Raw genomic sequence first — 26210 nt, forward strand, 5'->3', positions numbered from 1 at the left:
ATACATCCCTTCTTGCTCTGCGCGCAGCCGCTCAACACCCCCTGCCCCCCCCTGTCCAACGCAACATCAGCATCAATTGCACTCCAACCCCACCACACCTTATCTCGCGCGAGACCTTTCACCCCCCCCATCCCAACGCCGTCTTCACAACCTTCCTCTCCCATCAACGCCGTTGTCGACACTTCCTCGTCACAACGTCCCTCGTGCCAAACGCATCCTTTACCCTACAGCCCATAAACCATAACGACTCCGTATAATTATCGCACACCAGCACTCGCGACGTCGGCCGGTCTTGACGCGATGAACCATCAGGTCGAGACGGGTGCCGGCGCCAGTCAAGGAATGAACACAGGTATGTGTGCCGTACCATCCCAGCCCAAGTTTCACCCAGCTAACACACACACACAGCAGGTGGACGTTCATCCAACGAGTGAGCACACGCCTAAACCACCACTTCAGGCCCAGGTGTACTGAACAAAACTCCCAGTGCGGCCACCAGCTCGTCCTCTGGCAACGGCCGGGACGGCCATGGTGAGAACGGTACAGCAACAACCAGCATCACGACCGGACCGAGTAAAGTCGACGTTTCCCACTTTCCGCATTATGGACTGAAGCGTGGCATGTGAGTGTTCCTCCCCCCTTGTTCTTTCCGTGTGTGCTTTTTGCACAAGCGAGTTCTGAGTGACTGACTGTTACCCCGCAGGGCTTGTACCTTTTGTCGTCGTCGCAAGCTGGTAAGTAATGTGCCTCCTACTGTAACGGTGTCTGTGTACTGACACACATGCTAGCGCTGTTCCGGAGACCGACCATCATGCACAAACTGTCAAAAGTATACCAAAGTGTGTGAATACGGCCCACCCGTCAAAGAGCAAAAGAAGCAGGCCTCTGGCGGTTCGAACAATGCGTCCCGGGCCCAGTATGACGCGGGCATCGCGGCGCAGGCACAGCCCCAGCAAGAGTCTCTCCCAAGCACCGTCGAGTACAACGCCATAAGCAACATGTACGCGGGGACAATGCCTGTCTCGTACGACATGTTCCAGGACAGCAACATGGTCGACTCCAGTTTCCTGGCGGCCAGCCAGCTCTCGCCGGACGGTATCTCGTACCAAGGCTCGACGTTCGAGTTCACCCAGCCGTCGCCGTTTGTGGATACGTCTGTCAATGTGCAACCCATCATTGGCATGCCGCCATATGTGCCCCAGACAGGTTCTGGATTCAGCACGTTTCCAGACCAGCAACAATCGACACAGTGGATGCCAGCACCCCAGAGCATGCCGGGTTCTCAGGCGTATGACCCGAATACCATGTCCTCGGCGTCGTATATGGACATGTACGCCGAACCGTCGTCTTACAGTGCGCCATACACAGATGCCAGCATGCCATCGGCGTCTGTCAACGGTCTTCCGTCGGACCCGTCGACACCAGACGACGTGCTCAAGCAACAGTCAGGATCCGCAATCTCCGGCGGTTCCAACCCAGACACCCCGACGTCGTCGACGACCACCACGTCGCGGCCGTTCCCGTCCAGAATGTACCAGCAGACCGCGGCTCTGCACTATGTCGCAGACGCCAATGTTGTTGACGGACTGACGGAACGCCTCGGCGAGTTCCTCTTCAGCCCCAACGCGAGCTCCGTCAAGGAAGAGGAGCAACTCAAGCGACGAAAGAAGGTGTCCACCACTCGAGCAGCCACCGTCCCCATGCGGCCAACATCGCCAGGATCGATAAGACGCATGCGCATGGAGTTCGACGGCCTGAAGGATGCGGCACGCTCACTCCTCCTGGACTGTTTCCTGGCACACACGACCCTCTTCTTCGAGATGAGCGTTCCCCGCTTCCAGTACCGCATGACCTTTTCAGATCGTCGTCGACCATCACTTGCCCTGCTCAACGCCATGTATCTCTGGGCAACACGCATATCCAACAGCCCGTCCATGTCTGAGCAGGAGCAAAACTTCTTCGAACAGGGATGCAAGCACCTCGACACGTCTACTTCCACCGTTGACCGTCTTATCGACGCTGTTCGAGCTGCGATGCTCTTGGCAGCCTACTCGCACTCGTCAGGACGTCACCACGAGGGCTGGTGTCTAGCCGGTCTGGCCGTACGCCTTGTGCTGTCATGCGGCCTCCATCGCATCAAGTCGTGCGTCCACAAGCCCGAGCAGCCAAACAACCCCTTCTTGCGCAACCGCATCTTCCTATTGCCTCCACCAGAAGATGCCGTCGAGTTGGGAGAGCGCATCCACGCCTTCTGGTCAGTGTTTGCGATTGACCGCTGTGGTGCCCTCGCCACTGGATACCCATCCGGAATCAGCGACGAGGATATTACAACGCCGTTTGGCAGGCCCCTCGCCGACATTGCATCGGGAAGTGTGTCTGAGCGTGATGACGTGACTGTCCGCGACCTGTACACGGGTAACGGCGGCGGCGCGGGTGAAAACGACAACAATTAGTGAGCTGGTCTGAACATGAACAAACACTAACTGTGGTAGCACCAAATGGATCAAGTGCGTCGCCATTCTTGAACGTTCCGCCAAGCTCTCCTTCCGCGATGCAGCGCCTGGCTCGCCATACTCGGTCGCGTGGGACAACTACACGCTCAACCTCCACCGCAACCCAAGCCTGCAGCCGCCGCCCGAGATTCTCAACCAGCCAAGATACCGCAACCCCAAAGACTACCAAGAGTGTCGCTTGGCTGTGGAGCAGCTGGTCACTGCGCTTGGCGAAGAGGGAATCTTCCCTGTGCTCCGCAAGCAGCGTGCTCAGGAAGATGGCGCCCCCGAGCCCGAGATCACCAACCACACCCTCATGCTGCACCACCTCATCTGTGCTGTCCGCATGATGCTGCACGACATCAACTCGATCGGCGTCGAGAACCAGGACGCGCTCGAGGCGGCCCGCCAGAGCGTGCTGTTGTTCCGTGCCATGCCCCCCATCCCCTTTACGGACGTGGACGCGTTCGTCGTGCTGGTGTGGAGTGTCATCGCCAAGGTCCTCGTCAAGGAGATTCACCGTCTGTCCAAACTCGGCGACCACGCCACGGCCGTCAACGTCGGTCGCGAGGCCGACGTCATCATCGAGGAAATGGCGCGGATCGGCATGACCATGCACCTGGCAGGAACACAGGCCAAGGCCGTCGCCGAGCTCAAGCGCGCCGCCTTTGCTGCGGGCGACGAAAACGCCGCCGACATGGCCATGCCCCCGCACCTCGAGACGTTCCTGTTCCCCCTCCCCATGCCTGCCATGCCTGCGGCGTCGTTTGCCGACATGGCCAGCCAAATGAGCATGGCCCAGAACGTCCATAATAACGCTCTGACCATGACATAGAAGAGCATGGGGACAGCATCGATCTAGTGACTGGGACAGTTTCTCGCGCTCCTACACGTACCTCTCCATTCTTGTCCTTTCGCCTTCTCCCGCATTGACAATGTGTCTCAACGCATTGGACCACCTCCCTCCCACCTTCCCCACCTCTCCCTTGGACGCACCGACCACACTACGGTCCCACAAGGGGGAGCACACCCCTGCATGTTTTTGTTCTTCTCTTTTTTTTTTTGCCTTTTTTTCTTCGGGAGAAAAAACGTACTCTGTATGTAGCTAGCATCGGCCAGAGGGGTCATTGTAACGATCTTGCTCTGTATATGAATCACGGACACTTTCGTTGCCTGGTGATGACTACTGTATCTGGGCTGCACGTTGCGGTGAACGGGTGAGTGTGGGGCTGGGGGGAAGCGGGAAACGGCACCCCGCGCCGTCGTGTGGCAGTCGCACACCGGTTGTCGACGTGAGATGCGATGGGGTGTTTGAGTGTGCAGCAAGTATCCAAGGTAGACGGGTGTTGTTGTGGAGAGGGAAGGCGGGGTAGGTCTGGGCACGGGCAGGGATATCATCACGCAGGGAATACCAGTTCATGTCCCTATGGGGGTTGCAAATGTCGCCTGCCTGCGCCTGGGACTGTCATGTCCCAGAGGCCAGAGGCCAGAGGGCTGCCGACACGTCCAGGCCGTACTGTACTGTACATACAACAACTGTGCGGTGCTTCGTGTGCTTTATGTGTTCTGGGCCCGGCCTCGGGTCGCAAGCTGAGCGGAGTGGAACAGGACACAGTACCAGGGCCCCGCCGTCTGTCTGTGGCTTGGGTGTCTATACGCCGGGGGCCAGAGGTCCAACAGCCTGGTTTGGCTGGCCATGACATGCCAACGACGATGGGCGGGACACAAACGCAAACGCAAACGCATTCTCCACATCGTACGCTGGGACCTGAGGTCTGGGATACCCATCGGTCCTGACCCGAGCCCGCCCATCTCTATGGCGCCGTGTCGCGGGCCGCTGGACTCGGACGATCGTCGGCGAAACCTGGGCAACACAACGCACGCATACCCTCGGCAGCTGCCTCCAGTCCAAGGGCCGACGGCGACAAACATGCAGCAATGGCATACGCGTACTGTTGGGTCGACGTCGCGAGGTATTCCCCAGTGGGACCAGTGCGGGTGGGTGAGAGGGGTGGTGATAGTGATGGTGGAGACCTGGACCTGGAGGTGGCCGTGCCTACATTGCACGGTCATTTGGCTGGTGGATGGGCGCAGGGTGAGCCGATGTCACCATCGACCCGACGCCAAGACACGTTGAGCGACGCATGGAGCAGCAGCCAGGCAAGGCGACCTGGAAAGTAGACGGGGCTTGTATTTGTTGTCTGGACACCCTCAGTGCGTTAGGCGTTCAGTACAAGGAACGTGGGAGACGAAACTCTCCGCGCGATCACAGCCCTTAGTGATCTGCACTCATTTGTCACCCGCATTAACCCCCCACCGGGTACACTGCTGTGAGTAATGTGAGTATCACCGCCTGGGTGTGCTGTACTGTGGCTCTCTCGTGTATGTCCGTGGATGCGAATGAGCATGTCATCAGACCGACGCTCTACAAACGCCGCGTCTTCTACCCCGTACACCAAGTCTCCCGTCCAAGCTCTAGAAGTTTAGAACTTAGGCCGAGGCCTTGCGCTCCTTGAAGTGAGCCTTGCGGACGACGTCCCGGCGCTGCTTCTTGGCGACCATGACCTGGAAGCGGTCGAAGTCGGTCGAGTTCTGGAGGGAACGTTAGCAAAAGGCGTCGGACGGGATCGGTCTGCAACGGTTTGACTCACCTTGCGAACCTGGCGGGCGGCGAGCTTCTTGGCCCAGGCCGAAGCCTCCCACTTCTCCGAGACACCCGACTTCTCGAAAGCCTTCTTGACGGCACCCGAACCGGCGGCGCGGGGGAGCTTGGCGAGGGTGTAGGGGGTGAGGATGAGGTGGCGGTAGGGGAAGGCCTGGCGGGGGACCGAGGTGGCGGGGCCCTCAATGAGAGCGCGGTTGTGGTCGATGATCTCGACGATCACGGCGAGCTTGCCGGCCGAGGGGCCGTCGTTGACAAGAACGACACGGCCGACCTCGACGAAACGCTTGAAGGTGGAGGGCTGCTGCGACTGGAGAGAACGTTAGATTCCTGGACGTCCACAAGAAACGGGAAACACAAAGGCTTTGGCAGCGGCTTTCGACACGGATTCGAGGAAGACGACGACGCTTGTTTTGGACGAGCACGGCGGCGAGACGACAGAGGCGAACGGGACGGATCCAACACTACGAGCTCGCCAGCTCGTTCTCCCTCTTCCCCATCCACGGCTCCTCCTTCACCCCCCCATCCAGCGACAATCCTCCTGCTCGCAATCCTTCCTCCGCGTCCTCCCGTTGTCGGTCTGTCCCGACAGACACAACCGTCCAGCCGTCTGTGCCCGTTCCTTCGGACCTCGTCGTCGTCGTGTGCGCCGTCGCCAGTGTCGAGTCGAGTCGTGCCGATGCCGCTGCCTGTGATGCTACTCACCATGGCGACCACTTCCTGCTTTTGGATTGATGGTTGAGTAGACACACCTGGCATGCCCAGTTGCAGCTGTCCGTGGCAGCCCGCCGCAAGCTTGCAATCGGGGGGGAACGCATACAGTTTCTGTATCTCCGAAGTTTGCTCGAGCCTCAATTTGCGGTGTTATACAACTTCCGGTGTGGCACTTGGGCGTTTGCGCCTGTCCGCGCGCCTGTCGGTTCTGCAGGCCTACCAGTGTTGTTAACGCGAAAAGACCGGCGCCACAGCCGGAAGCGGGATCAAAAGTGAGTCATCTGGTGTCCGGATGGCGTGCTTTGCCCTTGAAATCGCGCTTGTATGGTGTGTGCCTTCCCTGATCCAACCCCTTCCCCTCTTCCCGCTTCTTGAATACAAAACTCGCCCGGCCGAGCCTTTGCGACGGTTTGCGAGAAATCCCGGGGCAAATACAAAACCAAACACGGCCCCACTTTTCAATAATGACTGCGAGCACTGCCTGGGCTATTGTCTCATTCACCGCGCCAGGCCGTAATGCTCGGCGGACTGCACGGCCGCGCAGGGAAACACGGGCGCCCATACCAGCGAGGAGGAAAAAAAAAGGAACCGGCCTGCGCAAACTTGACGCTCGCGGTGGTTCCCCCTCCTTGGCCCGCCCGCCCCCGCTTGCCCCCGCCGCTGTGGCCCGTCGGGCGCTGTGTAAGCAAAACCGCATCGCCGGCCAACAGCTGTCCGCTCGCTACCAAGGCGGAACCGGGGTGGGGTGTCCATCCCCCTCGCTCTCGCAGCAACCCACGTTCATTTCCCTTTCTCCCCCGTCCCAAACCTCATCCCCCCCCCATCCTTCTCACCTCCTCTTCCATCTCTACAAACTACATCTACACACACTCCAAAAGAGCCGCGACATCTCCCATCGCTGCGCGAGAACCCCCCTCCCCTCCTCTGTTCGACACCTCGCCACCCTCGTTCGACACACACCCGTTCGACACGCTCCGAGTCGACACAACCAATCCCCCTTCTGTCCCCTTCGGCCTTGATCCCCACCCCACTCCTAGTCGACTCCGTCGTTCTTACCCCATCCCATCGCCATGTACAGCGACCTGCCCGCCCACCTGCAGACGCTCAACGCGCTGCCCTCGTCGAGCTCGCCTCCCTCCTCCTCGGCCATCAACGCTGAGCAGGAGGAGCAGTTCTGGTCGTTCCTGAACACCGACGAGCTCTTCTCCAACTTTGGCCTTGCCCCTCAGGCTTTCGAGTCCAAGCAGGCCCAGACTGAGCGCAAGCCCGTCGAGACCCCCGAGGCTGCTCCTGCTGTCGTCGAGGAGACCGTCGAGGCCAAGCCCGCTAGCGGCACCGCTACCACCCTCGAGTCCTTCCTCGCTACCTTTGCCGGCGAGACTGCCATCCCCTCGTCGTACCTCTCGGCCCTTGCTTCCCCTCTCGCGTCGACCTCGGCCGTCCGTCCCACCGACGTCCTCCCCTCTGCCCCCGTGTCGACTCCCGCCGACACCCCCGCCGACGACGACGACTCTCCCCGAGTGACCGGTGCGAAGCGTCTCAAGATGATCGGCGCTCCCCCCGCTGAGATTGAGGAGGACAAGAGGAGGCGCAACACCGAGGCCTCGGCCCGTTTCCGCGCAAAGAAGAAGGAGCGCGAGCAGGCTCTTGAGAACCGTGCCAGTGAGTCCACCAACGCATCATTCAGTACTCGTTTTTTCTTCAGTATGCTGACAACCCCCTTTCAGAGGAGCTCGAGGCCCAGGTCGCCACCCTCGCCGCTGAGAAGGCCTCGCTGGAGAAGGAGAACAACCTCCTCAAGTTTGTCATTGTCAACGGCCAGGGCAACGGCAACGCCAACCCCGCCGCCGCTACCACCACCGACGGCCTGCAAGCTGCCATCGCTGCCCTCGGCAAGAGGAAACAGCGTGACGAGTAAAGGAAATCAAAGCAAATAAACCACACAACGCCCCGGAGAGCGAGAGAGAGTGAGAGAGAGAGACTAGGTATAAAGCTAGTTATACCGGTCGTCGTTGTAAAGCTACTACCGGGTTCGACCCCGGAGAGTCTTGACGAAACCATATACAAGAGCGGATGACAGTAGAGGGAGGATGGGGGAGGTGAGGAGTAGTTGTGATAGTAGTTGTCTAGAGGTTGTTCATCCACCCGTTGGCTCGTCTTATAGGAGACATGATATTCTATGTCTCGCGAAACCGTTCGTAATGGACAGAGTACGAATCTGCACCAGCTTGCGTGCGCGGCGGTGGCATCATCGCGTTGGCGTGCTGCAGGGAGAGGGGAGGAATAGGAATAATACAACGAGTGGGAATAGCCCACGAGTGTCCGGAACGACGGAGACTCAATTGTCCCATCGCGTCGTCTTTACGAACGCTGTCGTCTTTACGAAGACAGGTCGTCGCCGTGGTGGGCTATGTGGGGGTCATCACGGATTATTGCATGGATCACGTACACGGTGTTGATGAGGGGTGGTGCCATCAGTGATCAGTGGATCAGTGGGATCAGTGGAGCCCCTCCATGACACGATACTGGGCGGCACGGACCTCCCCATGATGCGATGAGCGAGTGGGCGGCGTAGTGTGCTTTCGGACGACGAAGTGGTTTCGGACGTGTGGAGTGAGAGTGTGTCGTGTTCACACCCATCTGCGTGTCAGTCCTCCACCTTCCCTCGCCGTCTTCCCTCTGCAGATCAACATGCATAATCCTCCCTCTCTTCTGCATCCATCCCTCTCTCGTTCCCTCATCCATCCTCCCCAAGCTACCATCCATCCATCCATCCACCCGCTCACACTCTTCGCCACCCATGCCGAGCAGGCACACCGACACGTTCCCCGAAAGGTGAGTGGCGCGCCAAAGCCGCCTGATCAGAAGCATGGCGCAACGCTCGTTTCGCTTCCACCAGCAACGGATCAGTCAGCACACCATCGCTAGCCTGCTTCTTCGTTCGCCGCATAGTCCGCCCCCACGCCACCGGAACCTGGAGCTCCGCTCAAGCTCGTGCGCGAGCGTGCTCGTGTCAAGCTCGTGCGCAATGGATGGAGGCTGTGGATGGGGTGGTGGTCAGGTGGTCGGCGAGGTTGATGGGGCCTGGGTCGGCGTTGGTAGCCGAAGGATACCGAGGAACCCCCTCCCTCCCTCCCTCCCGAATCAATCTCATCCCCACCCACCGGTACACACCTGCTTGTGCTGACGTTACGGCAGCCAGGCGACCTTTGCCGACGCCTACGCCGCGGCGAACAGTACGCTCGAGGCTGAACCGCAGCGAGCGGAACTGACCACGGCACTCAGAGCACGTCACTGACAAGGCCAACAAGAAGAAGGACGCGCTGCTCACTCGCGCCGAGACGGGTCTTGCCAAGGTCGTGGGTAACCGAATCCCAACCATCAGGATAACCCACTGACAGCCAGGTGGACCAGTATGCACACGCTGTTGGCGTGACGGGACGCGACGAGCTGTGAGTGGCCTTCCTTCAGTGGACTCGTCACCTGCCGCTCCCATTCTCGCTGAAGCGCGTAGCTGACAACCTCCACTCCCAGCGAGGCACGCTACACCAAGCTCCGCGCCGACCTCGCGGCCCAAGATGCCATCATCGCCAAGGCATGCGATAACCTCGCGTTGCTCAGTGCCGAGATGGAGGACGTCATTGCCGAGGTGGCAAGCCAAGTGAGCGACGAGGTGGAGCGCAGCGCTGCTGTTGCCGGGGGATGCCTGTCGGCGCTCAAGGAGGAGGCGGCGAGTGAGTCCAGCTAGAAGTCAAGGGTAGAAGTGAAGCTGACTATGACAGACGAGAAGGGCGCTCAGGGCGGGCTCGGTGCTCGTAACAGCTCATGAGCAAGGCAGCGCCAAGGACACGTCTTTGGCTGCTTGTGTTGGTGGTGAGCTAATAAATGTGCATGAGCAAGCTGACCACCAGCTGAGAAGCCACGTCGAACACCGGCGAATACCAGGCAAGATGAGCCAAGGTTAGAAGACAAGACGGTCAGAAGACAGGAACAGAACAGAACAGAACAGAACAGAACAGAACAGAACAAAACAGAACAGAACAATGAACAGTAAGCTGGTCTTGCTTTGAACCTTTCAGCTGACAAGAAGGTGGGAACCACGCCCAACGCAACACGGGCCCCGAGCCCCCCGACGACCCCAGACGACCCATGCCACCACCCACGACGACAACACAACACGACACGACAAGTTTGACAAAGACATGCGGGCAATGTAGATATAAATGTAGTGTATCGATGCAAGTTTCCTCCTTTCACTTCTTGTGCAGCTTGGACTCGAGCCTAAAGAACGCCGTCACGTCAGCGCGCATGTCTCCCAGCTTTCACTTGCACTCACGCCATGAACGCAGCCATGGTCGGGTCGACGGCAGGCGCGGCCGGCTTGCCGCCCTCTCCATCTTCCTCGCTCTCCAGCACGGCCTCGGGCCACTTGGCTCGCGGCACGCCGTCCTTGGTCAGCGCGTCGCGCGCCATCTGGACCGAGACGGTGTACTCCTCCACGTCCTCGGCGTAGATCGTGAGCACGCAGTGGACGCAGCCAGACATGCAGCAGTCTAAGGACCAGGCGTCAGTACAGTACAGTTACAGCCAGCAACAGGGAGAATGCGCGGCGGCAACAGACATACCTTCGTCCCCTGGTGGGATGGGTTTGGGCGGCACGCGCACGCCCAGGACCATCACGGCCTTGTCTCTGGGCGCTTTGGGTGCGGGAGGACCAGGCAGCTCGTTGTGCACAGCAGGTGGAGGCGCAGGCAGGTGGCGGGGTGCACGATACTTTGCGCCGAGGTCATACTGCCATGGCGAAGACGTCGAGAGTGGGCGCACGACCACTGACCGTGCTGGTAAACGCAGCCGGGAGCGCGAGCCAGCGGCGACGGGCCAGTCGAGAGGAATGAGAGCCCGGGGAGCTTGTCGTAGTCGTGTTAAAGCGCTCATGGCATGGTGGTGTGCCATGGGCGGCCGGGTGGTTTTTGCTGATATATAAGTGGAGTGAAAGTTGTCAACAGAAAAGAGTCATGACGACGGCTTCGGATGTCTCGGTCGTGTGGCCCGAACCTCCCCCTGGCGGGTTGGTTGTCAGCAGCCCCGGGGTGGTTGGCTGAGTCAGAGCGATGCTTGCGACTCGGCCTCATGCGCTGTGCATTTGACAATGTACCTCTGCTACCCTCGTACAATACTTGCGTTGTGCTTGTCGGCGCTCGTCGGTGCTTGAGACGTGCGTCTGTAAACTGACCCCTTTGTAGCTCTGGCAGGCGAATGGATCAGCTTCGGATAAACATGTATGAACACTCAGGCACTCCACTCTTTGCCACCACACACAACGTCCGCATCGTGCTCGTCTCATCTGCCGTCTTCCACTTCATCCATGTTCTCAACATGGGCTCGTCCCTTTCAACTCCCATCTCGCAAAACGACCTGAATGCCTCCACCTCGTCCTTCAGTCGTCTCCCTTCTCTAGCCTCGTACTTTCGCTCCCCGCCGCAGGAACAGTTCGTCCACACGCACCCCGAGGATGCAGGCCGCCGGCTCAAAGCCGTTGCAGATATCGAAATCGAGAACCTCCTCGCGACCAAACTGCCCCGCGAGCTCGTGCATCGCATCCTCGACGATGCCGAGGTGTGGGGGGAGTGCAGGGTCGAGAATAGACGCGCCCTCTCTGTCGCGTCCAGCGGGCTCTCGCCGCGAGGACGGCGAGGGTTCGAGTGGGGGATGGAGCAGGACGACGAGTTGAGCAGGGAGATGGAGCAGGGCGAGCATGAGGGTGGTGGGCTGGTCGACGCCCCGGGAAAGGTGTGGTATCTCGTCTCTCCGCCTATAGGGTGTGCGGCAGAAAAGGTGAAGAAGAAGGAACCCAGTGTCGGCGGCGAGTACGACTACGAGTACGCGCCTACCGCGCACCGCAATATGACGCGGGGCGCACGACAAGACCCCGGTCAACAGCTCGAGCAACAGGACGGTCCTCATTCCAGCCTTCATGACCCTTCGGAACATGCGTCTGGGTACAGCAGCGGTCCCAGCAAGCGCGGCAGGCACTGGCTCCGTTCGGTCACTGTCGAGACGTTCTCGCGGGACCAGGGTTGGTCTGATAACCAAGCAGCATATGGTGAGTGTGTCCTGTCTCTTACACTTCACGCGGCAAGAATACACTCCTGTGTTGGTCAGCGCGTTGTGATGGGTTGGATTAGGTCGTCGCTCGCGCCACGAGTACCACCCAACCGTACCCCGTCAACAATCCTCTCCGTGCCAGCTTCTTCCCAAGCTGACGACGGTCCACAGGCACCTACAACCAGTCTTACTCGTGGATGGAGCTCAGCCTCCTCCGTGACGGCCAAGAGGTGCCCGAGTCACGTTGCACCATCCAGTACAACGTCGTTGGTACGTCCCTTCCTCCTCACGTCGTACCCCAGCTCGTTGCTGACTCGGCCCTTTAGCCGGTCAGTACCACAAGGCGCACACAGTATTCCTCGACACGGGTCACCCACTCGTCCGCAACGCTCGAGACGGGGACAGGATCGTGCTCTGGGTACGCGCAATGTATCCCGTGAGTCCAGCGCTACCTGTACCTCTACCCCGTGTTCAGCGCAATCTGACGTCGTCGTAGGGATGGGTCAACCACATCCGCCACGCGAGCCTGACTCTCAAATCGGCGCCGTGGGCGCCGACGTTCTCAAATAAGCCCAGGAAGATTGAGGGCGGGGAGCAGGAGTGAGCGTTACCCCCGCGCGTGTGAGGATCGTCATCTTTGTGTTTGTTTTGTTGTACATCTTGTGAGTTGCGGGTTGGGCTCAAGTAACTCGCTGACAGCCAGAGACTTAGACCGCTGCCAGAGCTAATCTGCGTTCTACGCTCATAACCAATACATGGTACCCAAATATCTCTTGTCGCTGGGTAGGCCTACACGGGATTGCCGACGGGGCGCTCATGGCCGCGCTTGCAGCGCTCACTCACGTTGTGGTCGCCGCTATTGACCCGGCACGTAGTGTAATTGACGTTCGCTTGCGTAATTGACGTTGACTCTGCTCTTTGTTATTGCCGTGTTCTTGAAAAGGCGTTCAAGTACGCGCGTGACAAGGTATATTTCATCTCCATGTGGTATGAGACGCGGTTTTGATATCTTGACCCGGGCAGGTGATCGCTGACCGGGTTTTCCAGAGTAGAATCCGATCCAACAGTCTGCGATAGGAGTGACCCGGTGCAAAGTGGAATGCACTCGACTGGGATGCAAGAAAAACAATACTGGGTTGTCGTGGCGACACTCGTTCGGCACAGCCTCGTTTGCAACCAGCGTGCACTCGTTCAGCCTTTGACCACTCGGCAGAGAACAGTAATGTCTACAGGAAGCCGGCAGACTGCGTTCTCCATGAACCCCACTCTCAAGAAGCTTGCTCTGCAAGAATAGCAACAACTGGACACGCAGGTTTCACGCTGCCTTGTGGCAGGAAACCGCCAACGCATGCACCGCACTGCGAGCTGCGTTGTTGTGTATGTATCTCCAGGACCACTTACGCAACCTTGACTGCATGATTCCACGTCTTGTGGTATTCGCCAAGAAAACCGAGTATCCCGCTGCTTCGTTTGCAGGCACCGAGGGATACTGTGTTCTCCAACAGAAAAAAAAACAAACTAGTGCTGAAAATCGGTCGCGAGATGCCGCCGTACGTGTTTTCCATAAACATCCACTGTTAATGAGCTCCCTTGCAAGATTCCCGTGCGTCTGCAAGACTCCGCTACTGTCTCATGAGGCGCACGTACCCAGGATCATTCAGCTGGCTCTGCATCCTGCATTCTGTGCAACAATCGTCGTAAGGGCCACTTCATCTGCAGTTACGCAACTGGACAATACATACTTGCCCTCGGTCAGGCAAAATAAAGCAGCCTGGCCTGCTGGCTGTCCTTGTGACGCCAACCTCCATTTCCCCATTACTGACGAAGTCATTAATGTGCCATATTGTCGTCTAACACGACGGTGAGCGAGGGCCACGGAGGGCAGGACCCCAGGTGCAACCCGTATTCGTGGCCACTCACAAACCGTACTTTCCGTCTCTATCGTCTCAGCAAACGTTGCTGGGTTAGGCGTAGAGCATAGAGTCCTCATCACCACGATGCTGGTGGTGGTGACCCTATGTTGAGATTATTGAGTGTCCATATGCCACTGTTGGTATCTGTGCGTCGTGTCGGCCCCGTCCTCCCGCGAACGACGCCATACACCCACGTCTCTCTCGCCTCCGACCCGGGCGAGTATCTGCCACAAGCAGAACAAGAAGCACAGCACGACCGGCATCTGCATCCGGTGGCGCTCTACAGCGACACGAGTATTCCACCAACCACAGCGAACTTTAACGTCAACGTCACCACCATGCTCTTTTATTATCCGACATGGCGGTTCCTGGTGTAAACAACAAAGGAACGCTGGAGCGTCCCCTCGTCCTTTTTTTGGCGGCTATCGGTCTTCCCCACGCACCCCTTTGTATCGCGGCGCGCTGCGCTGGCCTCGGGAGAGAACGCAAAGCTAGGAGGGGACGAGGGTATGCTGGTATCCTGTTCATCAACCACCTAACGTACCGTGGCGACTGGTGGCTCACCGAGCGAGATCCAAGGGCGTCGCAGTGGGTCTGCCACTGCTCTCACATGGCTGGCTCAGCCACATGTGCAGCTGACACTGAGCTTCGGCCACCGCCTCCTGTATCCTCTCCCTCCTATGGCGGATGGAATGCTGCACGGCCCGTTGGGCGATAGCCTGTCGTCATTGCGTCATGCAAGTTTATGTCTTGGGTACAGACAGTACCTGCAACACCCGTGCGTCAGACTCGAGTTCATGGTACCAAAGTGTCCAACCACAATGGCTGGGCAGAGCATCAAATGCTTCGGCGCTTTTTTCTCCACAAAGAAAGCCCCCAGAGCCCTCTCTCCCACTGCACCCATTAATCGACGTCACGGGCCAAGGCGGCCAAGTCAAGAGGCCAAGTATGAACAAGCAACAGCCACCCACGGCTGGACAACAGAATAAGAAAAGGCCGGGGCCAACGTAATCCCTGCCCAGCCCCTCCGCCATTGAGTCAGTGGCTTCTCGATGGCCGCGGCGTCGCCTACGCAGTTCTCTGTCCTGGGGGGGGAGGGGGGGGGGGGGGGGGAGGGGGAGATCACACGACGCTGGAACCACCTTGGGTCTTGTTTGTGCATGTGATCAATGCGCTGTGGAGGTTTCGAGGAACGGCGGTGCGGCGGTGAAGGAGAGGCAGCCTTTTGGAATCTTATATCCATGGATCCCAAGAGATCACGGATCATTGTCCGACACAGCAGAGACCCTGCCTTGCACGTTTGTGGCTTGTGTGAGCGCTGGTTGGACCGATCTGACATGAGTGACAACTACGTAAAGGTTGATTCGAACGAGTAGGGAGTCGAGGAGGCCACCGGGCGGCAGGGCGTGGGGGCAAGACAGTACACAGGGCGAATGCTGCGCAGCATTCCGCACGCTGGGACCAGCTGCTGCTTGGAGAAACGGTAGAGGCTGTGGAGGAGTGCATTGTGGAAGATCGAGGGGGGGGGGGGGTAGCGGGATCGTTACCACTCCACCTATGTCGCACGAATTGAATCATTTCATGTATTAGAACGATGATGATATGCGATTGAAAGGGGGTGGGGTGGTGTGGGTGTGAGAGCGGTGCATTGGTGTGGTGCCTCGACCGAGATTGTGAATGAAGGGTCCTGTGGGTCTATTTTCTCGCTTGCAACGGTGCTTGGAGCGGATGTGGCCGCACATGGGTGGGTGTTGTTGTGTCGTTTGCGCGCATGTGGATGTGCGTACGTTCGTCATTCGGTAGATCGGTAGCGTCGGCTCGGAACCCCCGGGGGGACCGCCTTGGAGAGCAGAGGGCGCCGTGGTGTGAGAGATGTCTGTCTGTTTCGTTATTACTCTTGGAACGCCTCGTTGCAAAAGCCTCGCCGTGCTGCTCTCTCGAGACCTTTGCTCTCTCTGTCCCCCTCTCTGCGTGGTCCCCCCCCTGCATCACCGCGGCTGAACGCCCACTCCCAAAAGCCTTGATCGACGCCTCCCAACGCAAGGACAGTGGAGAAAACAGCGACGACCACCCGTTTGACCCTTTTCCGCCCGCCGCATAATAATAAAATCCATTGTCGTCACTTGTTCTTCAACCTTCCCTCCCTTCCTGCCGTACCAACAACCATCGGGCTTGTCCGCGTACAACCTTGCTTTTGTACTGTCTTGCCCCCCCCGGGTCTCTCTGGCTCTCGTCACAAGACTGTGAGAAACACACCGACGACCACGACGACGACCCAACGACCCCCGAGACTGCACGATAGAGAGAGAGCCCATCCCAAACCCTAGAGCCCTCTCTGGCCCGCCCGCCCCGCCGCCGCCGCCGCCTGCCGCCGCCGCCGCCTCTGTTCCTTGTGCGCACACACTCCGTCTCGGTCTTGCCGCCCAGAGGCCAGAAAGTGTTGCCAGCACTCATCTTCACCCATAGTCTCGGCCTTCTTGGCACGCCGTTTATCCCCCACCTCCCCCGCACTCATCGTCGTCCCAAGACCATATCTCTGCATTGCCCACTCTCCCTCTTCCTTCTCAACACCATCGCCCGTCTTCACTGCATACAGCCAGCACACAACCCCGTCGTCTGGCAGCCTCCCCTCCCCCTTGCCGATAAACACTCCCCCGCACACACTTTCACTCCACCACCCTTGTCCTTGTGCTCGCCCATAATGGCCGAGCCCTCACAACAAACGGCCACCATGTCCCAGACGGCCACCTCGACGCCAGTCGCAGCGGCGTCCTCTGCACCAGCGCCGCCAGCTGCGCCTGCCCCAGAACCCACTCCCATGGTACGCTGCGACCTTGACACACCCCTGCTCAGGAAAGCACCAGCTCACATTGACTCAGGTTCACGTCCGCGTTCTTATCATCTCGGGGCAGAACCACACCTTCTCGTTCGAGCCAGAGACCACTGTCGGGCGCATGAAGGAGTTGATTTGGAGCATGTGGCCTTCTGGTGAGTGTGAATGGCCCCCCTCTCCTACGGCCCCCGCACTTGATGTGGGGGGGCTCTCTCCCGTTGCCGCTGAGCAACGATACACCGGCGGCGGCGGTGGGCGTTTATGCTTCGACCCTGTGATTCTCCGTGTATGGCTGCTACAGGCGCAGCCCATACTCGCCGCAACACCGCCCAAGCGCCAACCCCTCCCCGCGCCGAGTGGCCGCGAGTGACCGATGACGGTGTTTGCAGCGTCGCTGACATGTTGCGCAGAATGGACATCACCGGCACAACCGCCCAACCCCTCCTGGCTGCGAGTACTCTACGCCGGCCGCGTGCTGAGCGACGACTCGACCTTGACCAGTGCGTATTGAGACTGGAACTGGAGCACGGAGAACAGCATAGATCGTCACGGTGTGCGGAGGGACAACCCCCCTGTGCCCCCCCGTGTGTCTACATCGTGTGCTTCGTCCCATCTCTGCGTTTCACGTTATCCAGCCTGATCCCCGGTGGGATTCCTTGCTGACCACGATGCAGGCAACAACCTCCCAGCCTCCATGACAGCGTCGCTGCCTACCGTGATCCATCTATCGGTTCGCTCGTTCTCGATCCGCGGCGAAGATGGTGAGTCATGATTCTGGCGCTTGCCGCCCCTCTCCGGGAGATCTGGCCAAAGGGCAAGGGGGGTCTCAGGCATTCATGTGTGACTGCATTCAAAGTGGGGCGGGATTTCCGTCTTGTCATGTCGTCACAGGCGCCCGCGCCCCCACCTGCACTGGTGCCGCCTATCTCGATTTGGCACTGCTATCTGCTATCGTCCTGAGCCACCCCCTCAGCCTCATGTTAGGCCAGGAGACGAGTACCTGGGCCCGCTAGTGGCAATTTGCTGACACTCCACTCTTTTTGCAGATGCAAAGAAGGGCCTCCACCGTATCTCAACCCGGACGTCCACGCACCGCAACCAGCATAGCGAGGAGGACGTCGGAGGGTGCAGCTGCGTGATCATGTAAGGCGCAGGGCGCTCACATGGTGACGCCACGATACACGCCGTGGGCCCGAGAAGCACACGACACATGTCTATCGCCTATACTCTTCTGTTGGACCATCGATCCGTTTCCCTCTCTCATCAATTCCCCGCTACCTTCTGTCACGTCCCGTCCACGCCCACGCTACCCACACCAGTTCGCCTGATCACCGCTCGCTATCGTACCACCTCCACCCCGCCATCGCCACCTCACCGCCGCCGAGGCTAGACCCACCACTGCGCCGCCGAAGCAAAAGCGTGCAGATTGTGCCAGCCTCCAGGGCCGGCGCGTGTTGTCGCAGGCCGCAGGTCTCGAATCTCAAACCTCGAACACCCGCTGCTTAGCGTCGCGAAGCTACCCACACTACACATCCCCCCTCCCTCCCGCGCTCCACCGCCATCGGCGTCATGGCGTCCCCTCCTCTCCCCCTGTCGATCTGTACCCCGCCCACGCCTTCGAATCGAATCGAATCGATCTATCGTACGTTGTACGTGTTTTGTATACCGGCCCTCACGAACACACCCACCCACGCCTTCCCCGTCTGTACACGCCCCATCACCCACCACCGCCACGGTTTCTGATCCCAACCACTTGATTTCCCCCGTTCTCCGCGGCTCCCTCCCTCGCCACAAGCGCGAGTCCCGAGTCCCTCCTGGCCCCCCGGTCCGAGTGCACACGACGTGTGCACACAAAGACGACCGGAAGAAAGCAAGGAAGCGAAGGAAGAAGACGAGGAGGAATACGGACAAGAGCAACCGAACACACGAAACGAGAGCCAGTGCCACACAGGCAATGCGCTTAATACCCCGCTCCCCCTCCTCCCCTTCCCAAGGCCCCCAACGGTCCCCCCCGTCCCCCCGACGTCCCCTCCCCCCCTGCCCCGCCGCTCATAGTTGTCATGTCATGGAATTGCAATGCATCGCGCTGCACCTCGCCGCCGTGTTTCTCCTGGTGGTGGCCTTTTTCTTTTATATACAGCTATAAAGTTGCGTGCGGGAATGGGACAAAAAGTGCGTGTGGGTGTTGGTGTGTGTGTATGTGTGTGTTTGTCTGTTTGTCTACAGGGGCCCTCTGTTGTAAAAAAGGTTCAGAAAAAAAAAGGTAAAAAACAATATTATCTACAGCGTCCTCCTTCCTCATTCGGCCACACCACCGTCCGCCGCGGGCGAGGGCGAGGGCGAGGGCGAGTGGCTGGCAGTGACGAGACTGAGCTCGCGGCCCCTGCCACCGCTTCCACTGCCACTGCCACTGCCGTTGCGACTCGCCTCCTCGCCGGGCTCGGGGCTGCCCATCCTGGACCGTTTCGCGGGCCTGTCGCTGCCCGAATCGCTCCCTGCGGGCGTGTATGGCCGGAGCAGGCCGTTGACCTCGAGCGTCGGCAGTGGCGCGAGCCCGTTGGCCTTGTCCGTCTCCGCCTTGTCCGCGGCGGCTGCGCGCTCGGCCTGCGAGCGCAGCATGTGTAAGTGGGCCCTATGGACCGTGTCAGCCACGAATACGCTACGCTGCAAACCGCAAAACAACCGCCAAACAAATGGCACAGCTCTGCACTGCACGCCCACTGCACTCACCAATCGCCGTCCCCACTGATCCACACGGCGTCATCGGGTGTGATGGGGACTTGTGCGGCGTCACCGTGCGGAGGTGGCGGGATGGACCATCCCAGCCGGTCCGAGAGGGCGGTCACGATCGAGTCGGCGTCGCCTAGCAGGCAGATCTGGGCCGGGGGTCAGTGGGGGAGGAGTTGGGTTGGGGGTGGGCTGGTGGCTAGCTGCTCACATCAGGCTTGACGTGTGTGACTGGGGTGAGGTTGATGAAGATCTGCGGGACCGAGTGGGGTATATGTGCTGGCGAGGAAAGGAAATTAGCTTGCCGGCGCAAATGTCACTTTGCACCACCACTCACAGAGCACCTCGCTCACGGGCGCGACCTTGAGACTCGTGCCCATGATGACGAGCAGGTCGACCTGCTCGCGATCCCGGAACAGGCATTCGTCAAATTCAGAGTCGAGCGCCTGGCCAAAGAATGTAATGTCCGGCTGTGCGTTTGTTGTGTCAGCCAAAGCGCGCCACAGTACGGCACAAATGAACGCCCCACCTTGATGATACCGGGCTCGCCGCTCCATTCTGGGATATCGTCGTCGTCGTCCTCTGTCTCGTCGTCGTCCCACGTCGCCTTGGCTTTTCCCTTGCTCTTGCTCTTGGCCCGGCGCTGGGCGCGGTATGCCTTGATGGCGGCAATCTCGGCGTCGCGCTGCGGCCGGCATTTCGGGCAGTAAGGGATACGCTGGGACATGATGTACGGCTCGATAACGGACCCGGGCATGCGGTCTTTGCAGCGGAGGCAAGACGCGGTGCTGAATGATCCGTGGCACTGGAGCACGTTGGTGACGCCCGCAAGGCTCTCGAGCGTGTCAATGTTTTGGGTATAGTTGCGCAACAGCTAAAATGTCAGTCGCGAGGCATTCAGGCACAGGCTTACCACACCGCGGTCCTCGAGCAACTTGATCCAGCGATGGCACGGGCTGGGCACAAAGTTGGACGGGTAGATCTGCTTTGCAAAGGAGCTGAAAAAAGCAAGCAAAGTGTCAGCGGGAGGCGTGTCGTCATTGTGGCTTGACTGAAAACACACTAGAAGACTTCCGGGTGCTCGCGAAAGTAGCTGATGTCAAACATTTGCTGGGGGTCGTCGAGCTCGTACTTGCCCTCGGCCTGGAGCTGGGCGTAGAGACCTGTCGAGCTGCGAAAGTCGGGAATGCCACACGACGTCGAGATTCCAGCACCACTCAGGACGATGATGCGCTTGGCAGTTGACAACAGGCGGACAGCATCGTCGACCGTGTTCTCCTGCGGCAGCTTCTCGCGGCGCCGCAACACGCGCGACAGCGCCACTTTTGCAAAGCCAAGGAGATGCAGGTCCGGTGTGCCCGGTTCACGCAGACTCCGTGGCTGTGAGTGTGCGTGTCAGCACAACGTGTATATGTGAACTGTGGGAACAAGGGGCGAATCCCGGCAGTCTCAAAAAACGTACCGGTACCATGCCCATGCCGAGGAGCAGCTTGCGTAGGCTCTGCACCGACCCATCGGGTTGGGGTGCCAGGTATTCACGCAGAAAGTTGACCAGTCCCTGCTCCTTGAGTTGTGCGACAAACGCCGCCGCCTCGTCCTCGGTGTACCCTGCGTCGGCTGCTCGTGTTAGTTCCACAACATGTGCACAGGTATGTTGCCATGAGAAGGGGGATGCGTGTGTGTGTGAGAGAGATATGGCGTGAGTGACAGGGAACACCCTGGGACGATGTGAAGCCACACACGGGGGTGAACGCAACAACGAAGAAGACCAACACACACATACCTTCCTGGACGAGGGTCTCGTACTCCGAGTCGGCCATGCTCTCGGCGTCGGATGAGTCGTATGCCTCGCTGTCCATCTGGTACGTCTCGGCCGGCGCGAGTTCGGGAGAATGAGCGCGGTCCGATGACGAGTGCAGCAGCCCAGCGGTGGCGGTACCGGAAGCGCTGTCACCATGGCCACCGCGCGCAAGATCCAGTGCGGATGCCGCGGTGGATATAGATGCCGAGGTGGATGCAGATGCCGATGCTGATGCCGATGATGTCTGTCCCGACTCGGGACCGGTGGGTAGCGACAGGTCAGCAGCGCGTGCGGCCGCGGGTTGTTGTTGGTGATGGTTGGCTGTTGAGCTCATTGTTGCCGGGAGATGGGCCGGAGAAAGCGAGAACAAGGGGGCGGTTGTGGGAAGGAGAATGTTGATGGCAACGTGATCCGTGAGAGTGTGGAGACGGAGAGAGATCCCAAACGTGCAGGTGGCGTTTCAAAATAGTCCAAGCTTTGAATTCAAATGCCGCTAAACAGCGTTTTCTATATCCATTACACGAGGGGCCGCTAACGGTAATAAGCGTGCACCCACACGCACCCGGGTGTGTGCTTTTTGTTTGGCTCTGTGTCATCTCTGCAGAGCGTCAAGCACACTGGGCCACTGCCACGGCTGCCTTCATACGCAGCAAGAGGTGTACGTGTTTCCAAAATCGCGCGTTGCAGGCGTTTTGTATCGCAAAGCTGGAGTCATTCCGACGGTGGAACTCGTCTGCGTGATGCGTGAACACGGAACACACGTGACTGGATCTGAGCAATGACGACGTTCAGGCTCTGGAGCCTCCACGGGCCACGGGCGATGATACGGCAACATGGGCCAGCCAGGGACCACACACGGTGTCTTTGAATGGGGGAATCCAATAGCCTACACCAACCCAAAGTCTAAAACGATTGGGATGTGCGGGTATGTGTGTGAGAGAGAGAGAGTGCCGTCTTCGGTTGAATTCTCTCTCACTCGGCTCCATCTCTCTTGCGCACCCTTGTCTTGCGTCTCTGTACCTCTGTCGAGCCAGCCCCTTTCGCTTTAACAAGTCTCGGATGTCGGCCTGATTGCCCTGTCCATCGCCTAGCCGTGGGATGCGTCGTTGCTCGTGATGTCGGCTCTCTCAAGACCGCCCCCCCCCCACCCACCCCCGTGCCCAAAGCGTCATGTGTTCCGTTCGCGGCATATTTCAGCCTCGCCCCCCACGCATGGCCACGCACCACCTGCGCGCCATCATATGCCATCATGTGGACCCTCTCTTCTATTCTGCGTCACTTTGCATCACTTGTGGGCCTTGTGGCCTCCTGATGACTCCAAAACAGAACCATGACACCCAATGACACCCAATGACACCCGTTTTGTGACCCCGTGCCCATGGGCACAGGTGGGCTTTTTGCCCAAGTCCACCGGACAAGCCAGATTGCTCCAGTGTACCAGTGTGGGCGGTATGTGATGCGTCCAGGTATCCGCGACCGACGCAACGAGAGCGTGGTATATACACGGACCCTCTTGCCCGGATGCATGTTGAGGGATTAGCGGGGGCCGCAGACGCGCAGAGGTACAGAGGTACAGCGACAGAGAGAGACAGTGAGAGACGGAACAACGAGTGTGGATTGGTGGGTGTGCCCCTCCATCCATGCCGTCGATCGGGCCAGACCGAGAGAGAGACGGAACTGTAGGACACACCTGGCTCTGCAGGCTGCGACGCTTCAATTCTGCGCCAAGCGACCGACGGCGGGAAAAGAGGCAAATACAGGGGCAATGACCGACCAGACGACACACCTTAGGTTGTGCTGGGTTTGGTGGCGTAGACACGGCTCATTTGAGCGCATGAAAGCGCATGCTCCTCTCCGCACGCGCAGGCCCGGAGGGTGGGAGGAGGGGGGGAGCGAGCGTTGGTTAGATAACGTAGGCTGCCTCGTTCTGCCTGACAGGCCACACAAAGAATTGCATCCCGACCAGCACCACCTCACACACACACAAACCCACAGACGCACAACAAAATAAGCGCCAGTTACGGGCCAGTGCACATAATCCTCTCGCGTGTCTCGCTCATTGTGTCGTCCATTTGCGGCGTGTGCTCCTCACTCGTCCGCCTTGCCCCCGCCGCGCCCCCTGCCCACCCATACCACACACCCACACACCCATTACATTTCGCCCGTCATCCTCACACCCCCCCACCTTCACCTTCGCTCTCTCTCTCTGTCTCTCTCCACCGTTTACTCTCACCCCCCCATCACTCCACTCCTCTTTTATTTCTTGCTCTGCCCACACCGCCCAACTCCATCAACCCTCTCCCTTCTCCACCCCTCGCCTCCTCCCCACCCACCACCACACCCCCCTCTCCAGTCATCACGCATACCACGCCCACCCAGCTCCACCTCCCCCTCCCCTCCGCCAGGCCGTCTCTGCTATGGGCAGCAACCCGCCCATCAGGGCGATCCCACCCCAGGTTGCCGAGCCCAACAGACACATCGCCCACTTTCTGTCGGCCACCCGTCCGTACGCGCTCGAGCATGCCCGTAAAGGCATGAGCTACTTTGTGCGCTCTCGCACCGGCGGCGACCACCTGCGCGAGGAAGACTGGAACCTCGACTACGATCCGGCCAGGGCACCATCAGTCCTCCCATCAGCGGCCGCATTGTTAGCCCGGGCTGATACCGAACTACGCCGCCTGGCCGACACGGAGCTACGTGACCGGGCACGAAAGGTGTTTGCTGCCAAGCTGGCCCTCGACGCGGCTGCCGCAAACGCTGTTCGCCCGCACGCAAAGCGTCTTGCAGACGCCCGTTGCGCGCCCTATCCAAGCCGGCGGAAGGATGGTGCCGGTAGCACCGCTCACCACATGCTCGACCAGCAGCACCACCACCACCATCACAACGGCGGCGGCGGCGCAGCCAGGTTGCACGAGGCCAGGGAAGGTGGAGGTAAGTTGGATTTGGCCAGAGCCCCCCCCTGCTGCCCCTTAGACCACGGGGCAATAGTCTGTACCTGACTGACTTGCTCCTCCCCCCAGCTTCCGACGCCCTCGGAATCGCGAATGGAGTGGCCGCTGGCGGCGCATCCGCCATGGGCTTGCGTTCAAGTTTGCTGCATGTGACGACGACGCCTGCATTCCCCTCCGCCACACGTCCCACTTCGGCTCCCAAGAAGCTCGTCCTCGACAATAGCCCTCTCGCCGAGCTCGCCCTCGCTGAGCGTTTCAAGTCGAACGCTGTACAAGGGGCAGCAGGACGGCTCACCGTCCAGATGCCACGAGGTGGCATCTTTGCGCGCGGAGTGGCATCCCAGCCTGTAAAGGTGGCGGCGGCGCTCGCCCAAGTCAAAGCTCAAGCCCAGCATGCAAGCCCAAGTGAGTTCAAAGCAACTAACCTATATTTTTTTCCTTCTTCCTTTTGCCCTGGCAACCTCCCTTTGTTTGCCGGACCGAAATGTGTACCGCAGGCTGACGCCGCGCAGCCGCACCTGGCGCCGCATCGTTTGACGAACTGCGTTTCCTCGGTCTGTCGCTCAACGGCCCGCCTATCATGGACGGCCCGACCTACATTGCCCCCGCGGCGACACCGTCCAGCAACGTTACACCAGCCGCGCAACGCCCTGCGCCGCAACCATCTCAACCCGCGCCTGTTATCAGGTTTGATCTGGCGACTCTGTTAACCGCTGGGCGCGGCGACCAGCCCCAGCCTGCCCAGCCGTTCATTCCCGGGCACTCGGTTCCAACCAACTGGCACTGGGCCCTTCAGGACGCCACCGCGCCAACGCCTCAGCCGCCACTCAACCAGTGGCCGACTGTGGGAATGCCCACGACTGTCGACGCGGCTACTACGACTGCCATGTTGGCAGCAAAAATGGCCAGTGCAGCTGCAAACCGGGCCGCCAATACCAATGCCAATGTCACTGCCACTGCCACTCGGACAGGAAACTGGGCCAACATTGCGATCAACGAGTCCCCGCTTGCATCGCCACGTACTGGCGCCGATGAGGCCGCCGGGACGCGGACATTGCATCAACCCCCCCACGACTTTATCGCCGCGCTCAGTGACTGGGTGGACAGCAATTTCACGGGCAACCCGCCGCAGAACCCCAACTGCGGCCACCACCTTGATGACAGGGTCGGATCGGCCGATCCGCCGCATCGATATGATTTGACCTCTACCCTCGACAGGGTCAACTGGTCGCGTCCCCTCTCCGCTCCGCCCGAGCAACAACCCCAAGACGCACCCGATGTCGACATGGTCGGCGAGTCGTCGCCTTCTGGTGGAGCGCCGGTCATCATGCCTCTTGAGCCAGAGTATGACCCTCCCTCGTTCGCGCACACCGCAGTGGACGACACGCTCTTCCCCGAACGCTCCAGTCTCCAGCCCACTTCGCCCGCATACTTGGCGCCCAGCCCCGCTAGTCACGAGTGGGCCGTGCCTACTGCCGGCCCCACTCCATGGCCTTCCAACGACGACTCGTGGCTCTACAACTATGGTCTCGGCGTCGACTTGGACCCCACCGTCGGCGTCAATGCCAAGCCCACCTACCCAGCGCCGTACAGCTATGGGTATCAGCCAAAGGCGGACCCCGCCACGCACATGATCACCAACCCCAGCCCCAACCCCCAGCATTCGCATTCGCATTCATTCTTCGACATGCCCATCGACACCATCGACACCATCGACGACCCCAACGATGCCTTGCGCATGTATTAAAGTGACTCGCCACGCTCACCACCTCGACTGTTGACTTGTACCCCCAAGCACCTACACCTACATTGAACAATTTTAAACCCCACACCGCCACAGCCCCCCGCCAATCCTCATTTCCCACCACACACGACCACCACCTGTCTGCCACACTGCACCATCACCGCCACAACCCCCACAGCTTTTCATGAGTGTACAGCCCCCCCCTGGTTATCTGTTCTCGCGAGGATTCACGTGTTCCCATCCTCCCTCCCACTGTGTAACAACTCCC

General features: G+C 59.6%; 9 protein-coding genes across 9 annotated transcripts; 6 read left to right on the forward strand and 3 right to left on the reverse strand.

Annotated features, from left to right (window-relative positions):
* Window positions 1–300: 300 nt before the first annotated feature.
* On the forward strand, window positions 301–3327 carry EHS24_002721 (uncharacterized protein; the record flags this gene model as incomplete). The annotated part of the gene is made up of 6 exons (XM_028618447.1): window positions 301–352; window positions 409–430; window positions 488–622; window positions 704–734; window positions 789–2452; window positions 2493–3327. 6 exons carry the CDS (start codon window positions 301–303, stop codon window positions 3325–3327), a joined length of 2739 nt encoding a protein of 912 aa, XP_028473403.1.
* A 1655-nt stretch (window positions 3328–4982) lies between these two features.
* EHS24_002722 (uncharacterized protein) lies at window positions 4983–5913 on the reverse strand (the record flags this gene model as incomplete). Its single annotated transcript, XM_028618448.1, has 3 exons — window positions 4983–5084; window positions 5144–5464; window positions 5860–5913. 3 exons carry the CDS (start codon window positions 5911–5913, stop codon window positions 4983–4985), a joined length of 477 nt encoding a protein of 158 aa, XP_028473404.1.
* A 1025-nt stretch (window positions 5914–6938) lies between these two features.
* EHS24_002723 (uncharacterized protein) lies at window positions 6939–7786 on the forward strand (the record flags this gene model as incomplete). The annotated part of the gene is made up of 2 exons (XM_028618449.1): window positions 6939–7530; window positions 7596–7786. 2 exons carry the CDS (start codon window positions 6939–6941, stop codon window positions 7784–7786), a joined length of 783 nt encoding a protein of 260 aa, XP_028473405.1.
* An 882-nt stretch (window positions 7787–8668) lies between these two features.
* Window positions 8669–9697, forward strand: EHS24_002724 (uncharacterized protein; the record flags this gene model as incomplete). The annotated part of the gene is made up of 6 exons (XM_028618450.1): window positions 8669–8703; window positions 9067–9104; window positions 9154–9227; window positions 9283–9320; window positions 9403–9602; window positions 9651–9697. The coding sequence occupies 6 exons, from the start codon at window positions 8669–8671 to the stop codon at window positions 9695–9697; spliced, it is 432 nt and encodes a 143-aa protein (XP_028473406.1).
* Window positions 9698–10121: 424 nt separating this feature from the next.
* Window positions 10122–10803, reverse strand: EHS24_002725 (uncharacterized protein; the record flags this gene model as incomplete). The annotated part of the gene is made up of 3 exons (XM_028618451.1): window positions 10122–10149; window positions 10205–10421; window positions 10494–10803. 3 exons carry the CDS (start codon window positions 10801–10803, stop codon window positions 10122–10124), a joined length of 555 nt encoding a protein of 184 aa, XP_028473407.1.
* Window positions 10804–11244: 441 nt separating this feature from the next.
* Window positions 11245–12577, forward strand: EHS24_002726 (uncharacterized protein; the record flags this gene model as incomplete). Its single annotated transcript, XM_028618452.1, has 4 exons — window positions 11245–11971; window positions 12145–12243; window positions 12300–12409; window positions 12470–12577. 4 exons carry the CDS (start codon window positions 11245–11247, stop codon window positions 12575–12577), a joined length of 1044 nt encoding a protein of 347 aa, XP_028473408.1.
* Window positions 12578–16617: 4040 nt separating this feature from the next.
* Window positions 16618–17866, forward strand: EHS24_002727 (uncharacterized protein; the record flags this gene model as incomplete). The annotated part of the gene is made up of 5 exons (XM_028618453.1): window positions 16618–16707; window positions 16766–16874; window positions 17130–17219; window positions 17394–17480; window positions 17766–17866. 5 exons carry the CDS (start codon window positions 16618–16620, stop codon window positions 17864–17866), a joined length of 477 nt encoding a protein of 158 aa, XP_028473409.1.
* A 1151-nt stretch (window positions 17867–19017) lies between these two features.
* Window positions 19018–21581, reverse strand: SIR2 (NAD-dependent histone deacetylase sir2; the record flags this gene model as incomplete). Its single annotated transcript, XM_028618454.1, has 9 exons — window positions 19018–19351; window positions 19450–19595; window positions 19658–19725; window positions 19784–19916; window positions 19976–20320; window positions 20360–20444; window positions 20510–20826; window positions 20909–21063; window positions 21230–21581. 9 exons carry the CDS (start codon window positions 21579–21581, stop codon window positions 19018–19020), a joined length of 1935 nt encoding a protein of 644 aa, XP_028473410.1.
* A 2083-nt stretch (window positions 21582–23664) lies between these two features.
* EHS24_002729 (uncharacterized protein) lies at window positions 23665–25945 on the forward strand (the record flags this gene model as incomplete). Its single annotated transcript, XM_028618455.1, has 3 exons — window positions 23665–24178; window positions 24268–24603; window positions 24711–25945. The coding sequence occupies 3 exons, from the start codon at window positions 23665–23667 to the stop codon at window positions 25943–25945; spliced, it is 2085 nt and encodes a 694-aa protein (XP_028473411.1).
* Window positions 25946–26210: the final 265 nt, after the last annotated feature.

The sequence above is a fragment of the Apiotrichum porosum genome (assembly GCF_003942205.1).
Source record: "Apiotrichum porosum strain DSM 27194 chromosome Unknown scaffold_13, whole genome shotgun sequence".
NCBI classification, from domain to species: domain Eukaryota; kingdom Fungi; phylum Basidiomycota; class Tremellomycetes; order Trichosporonales; family Trichosporonaceae; genus Apiotrichum; species Apiotrichum porosum.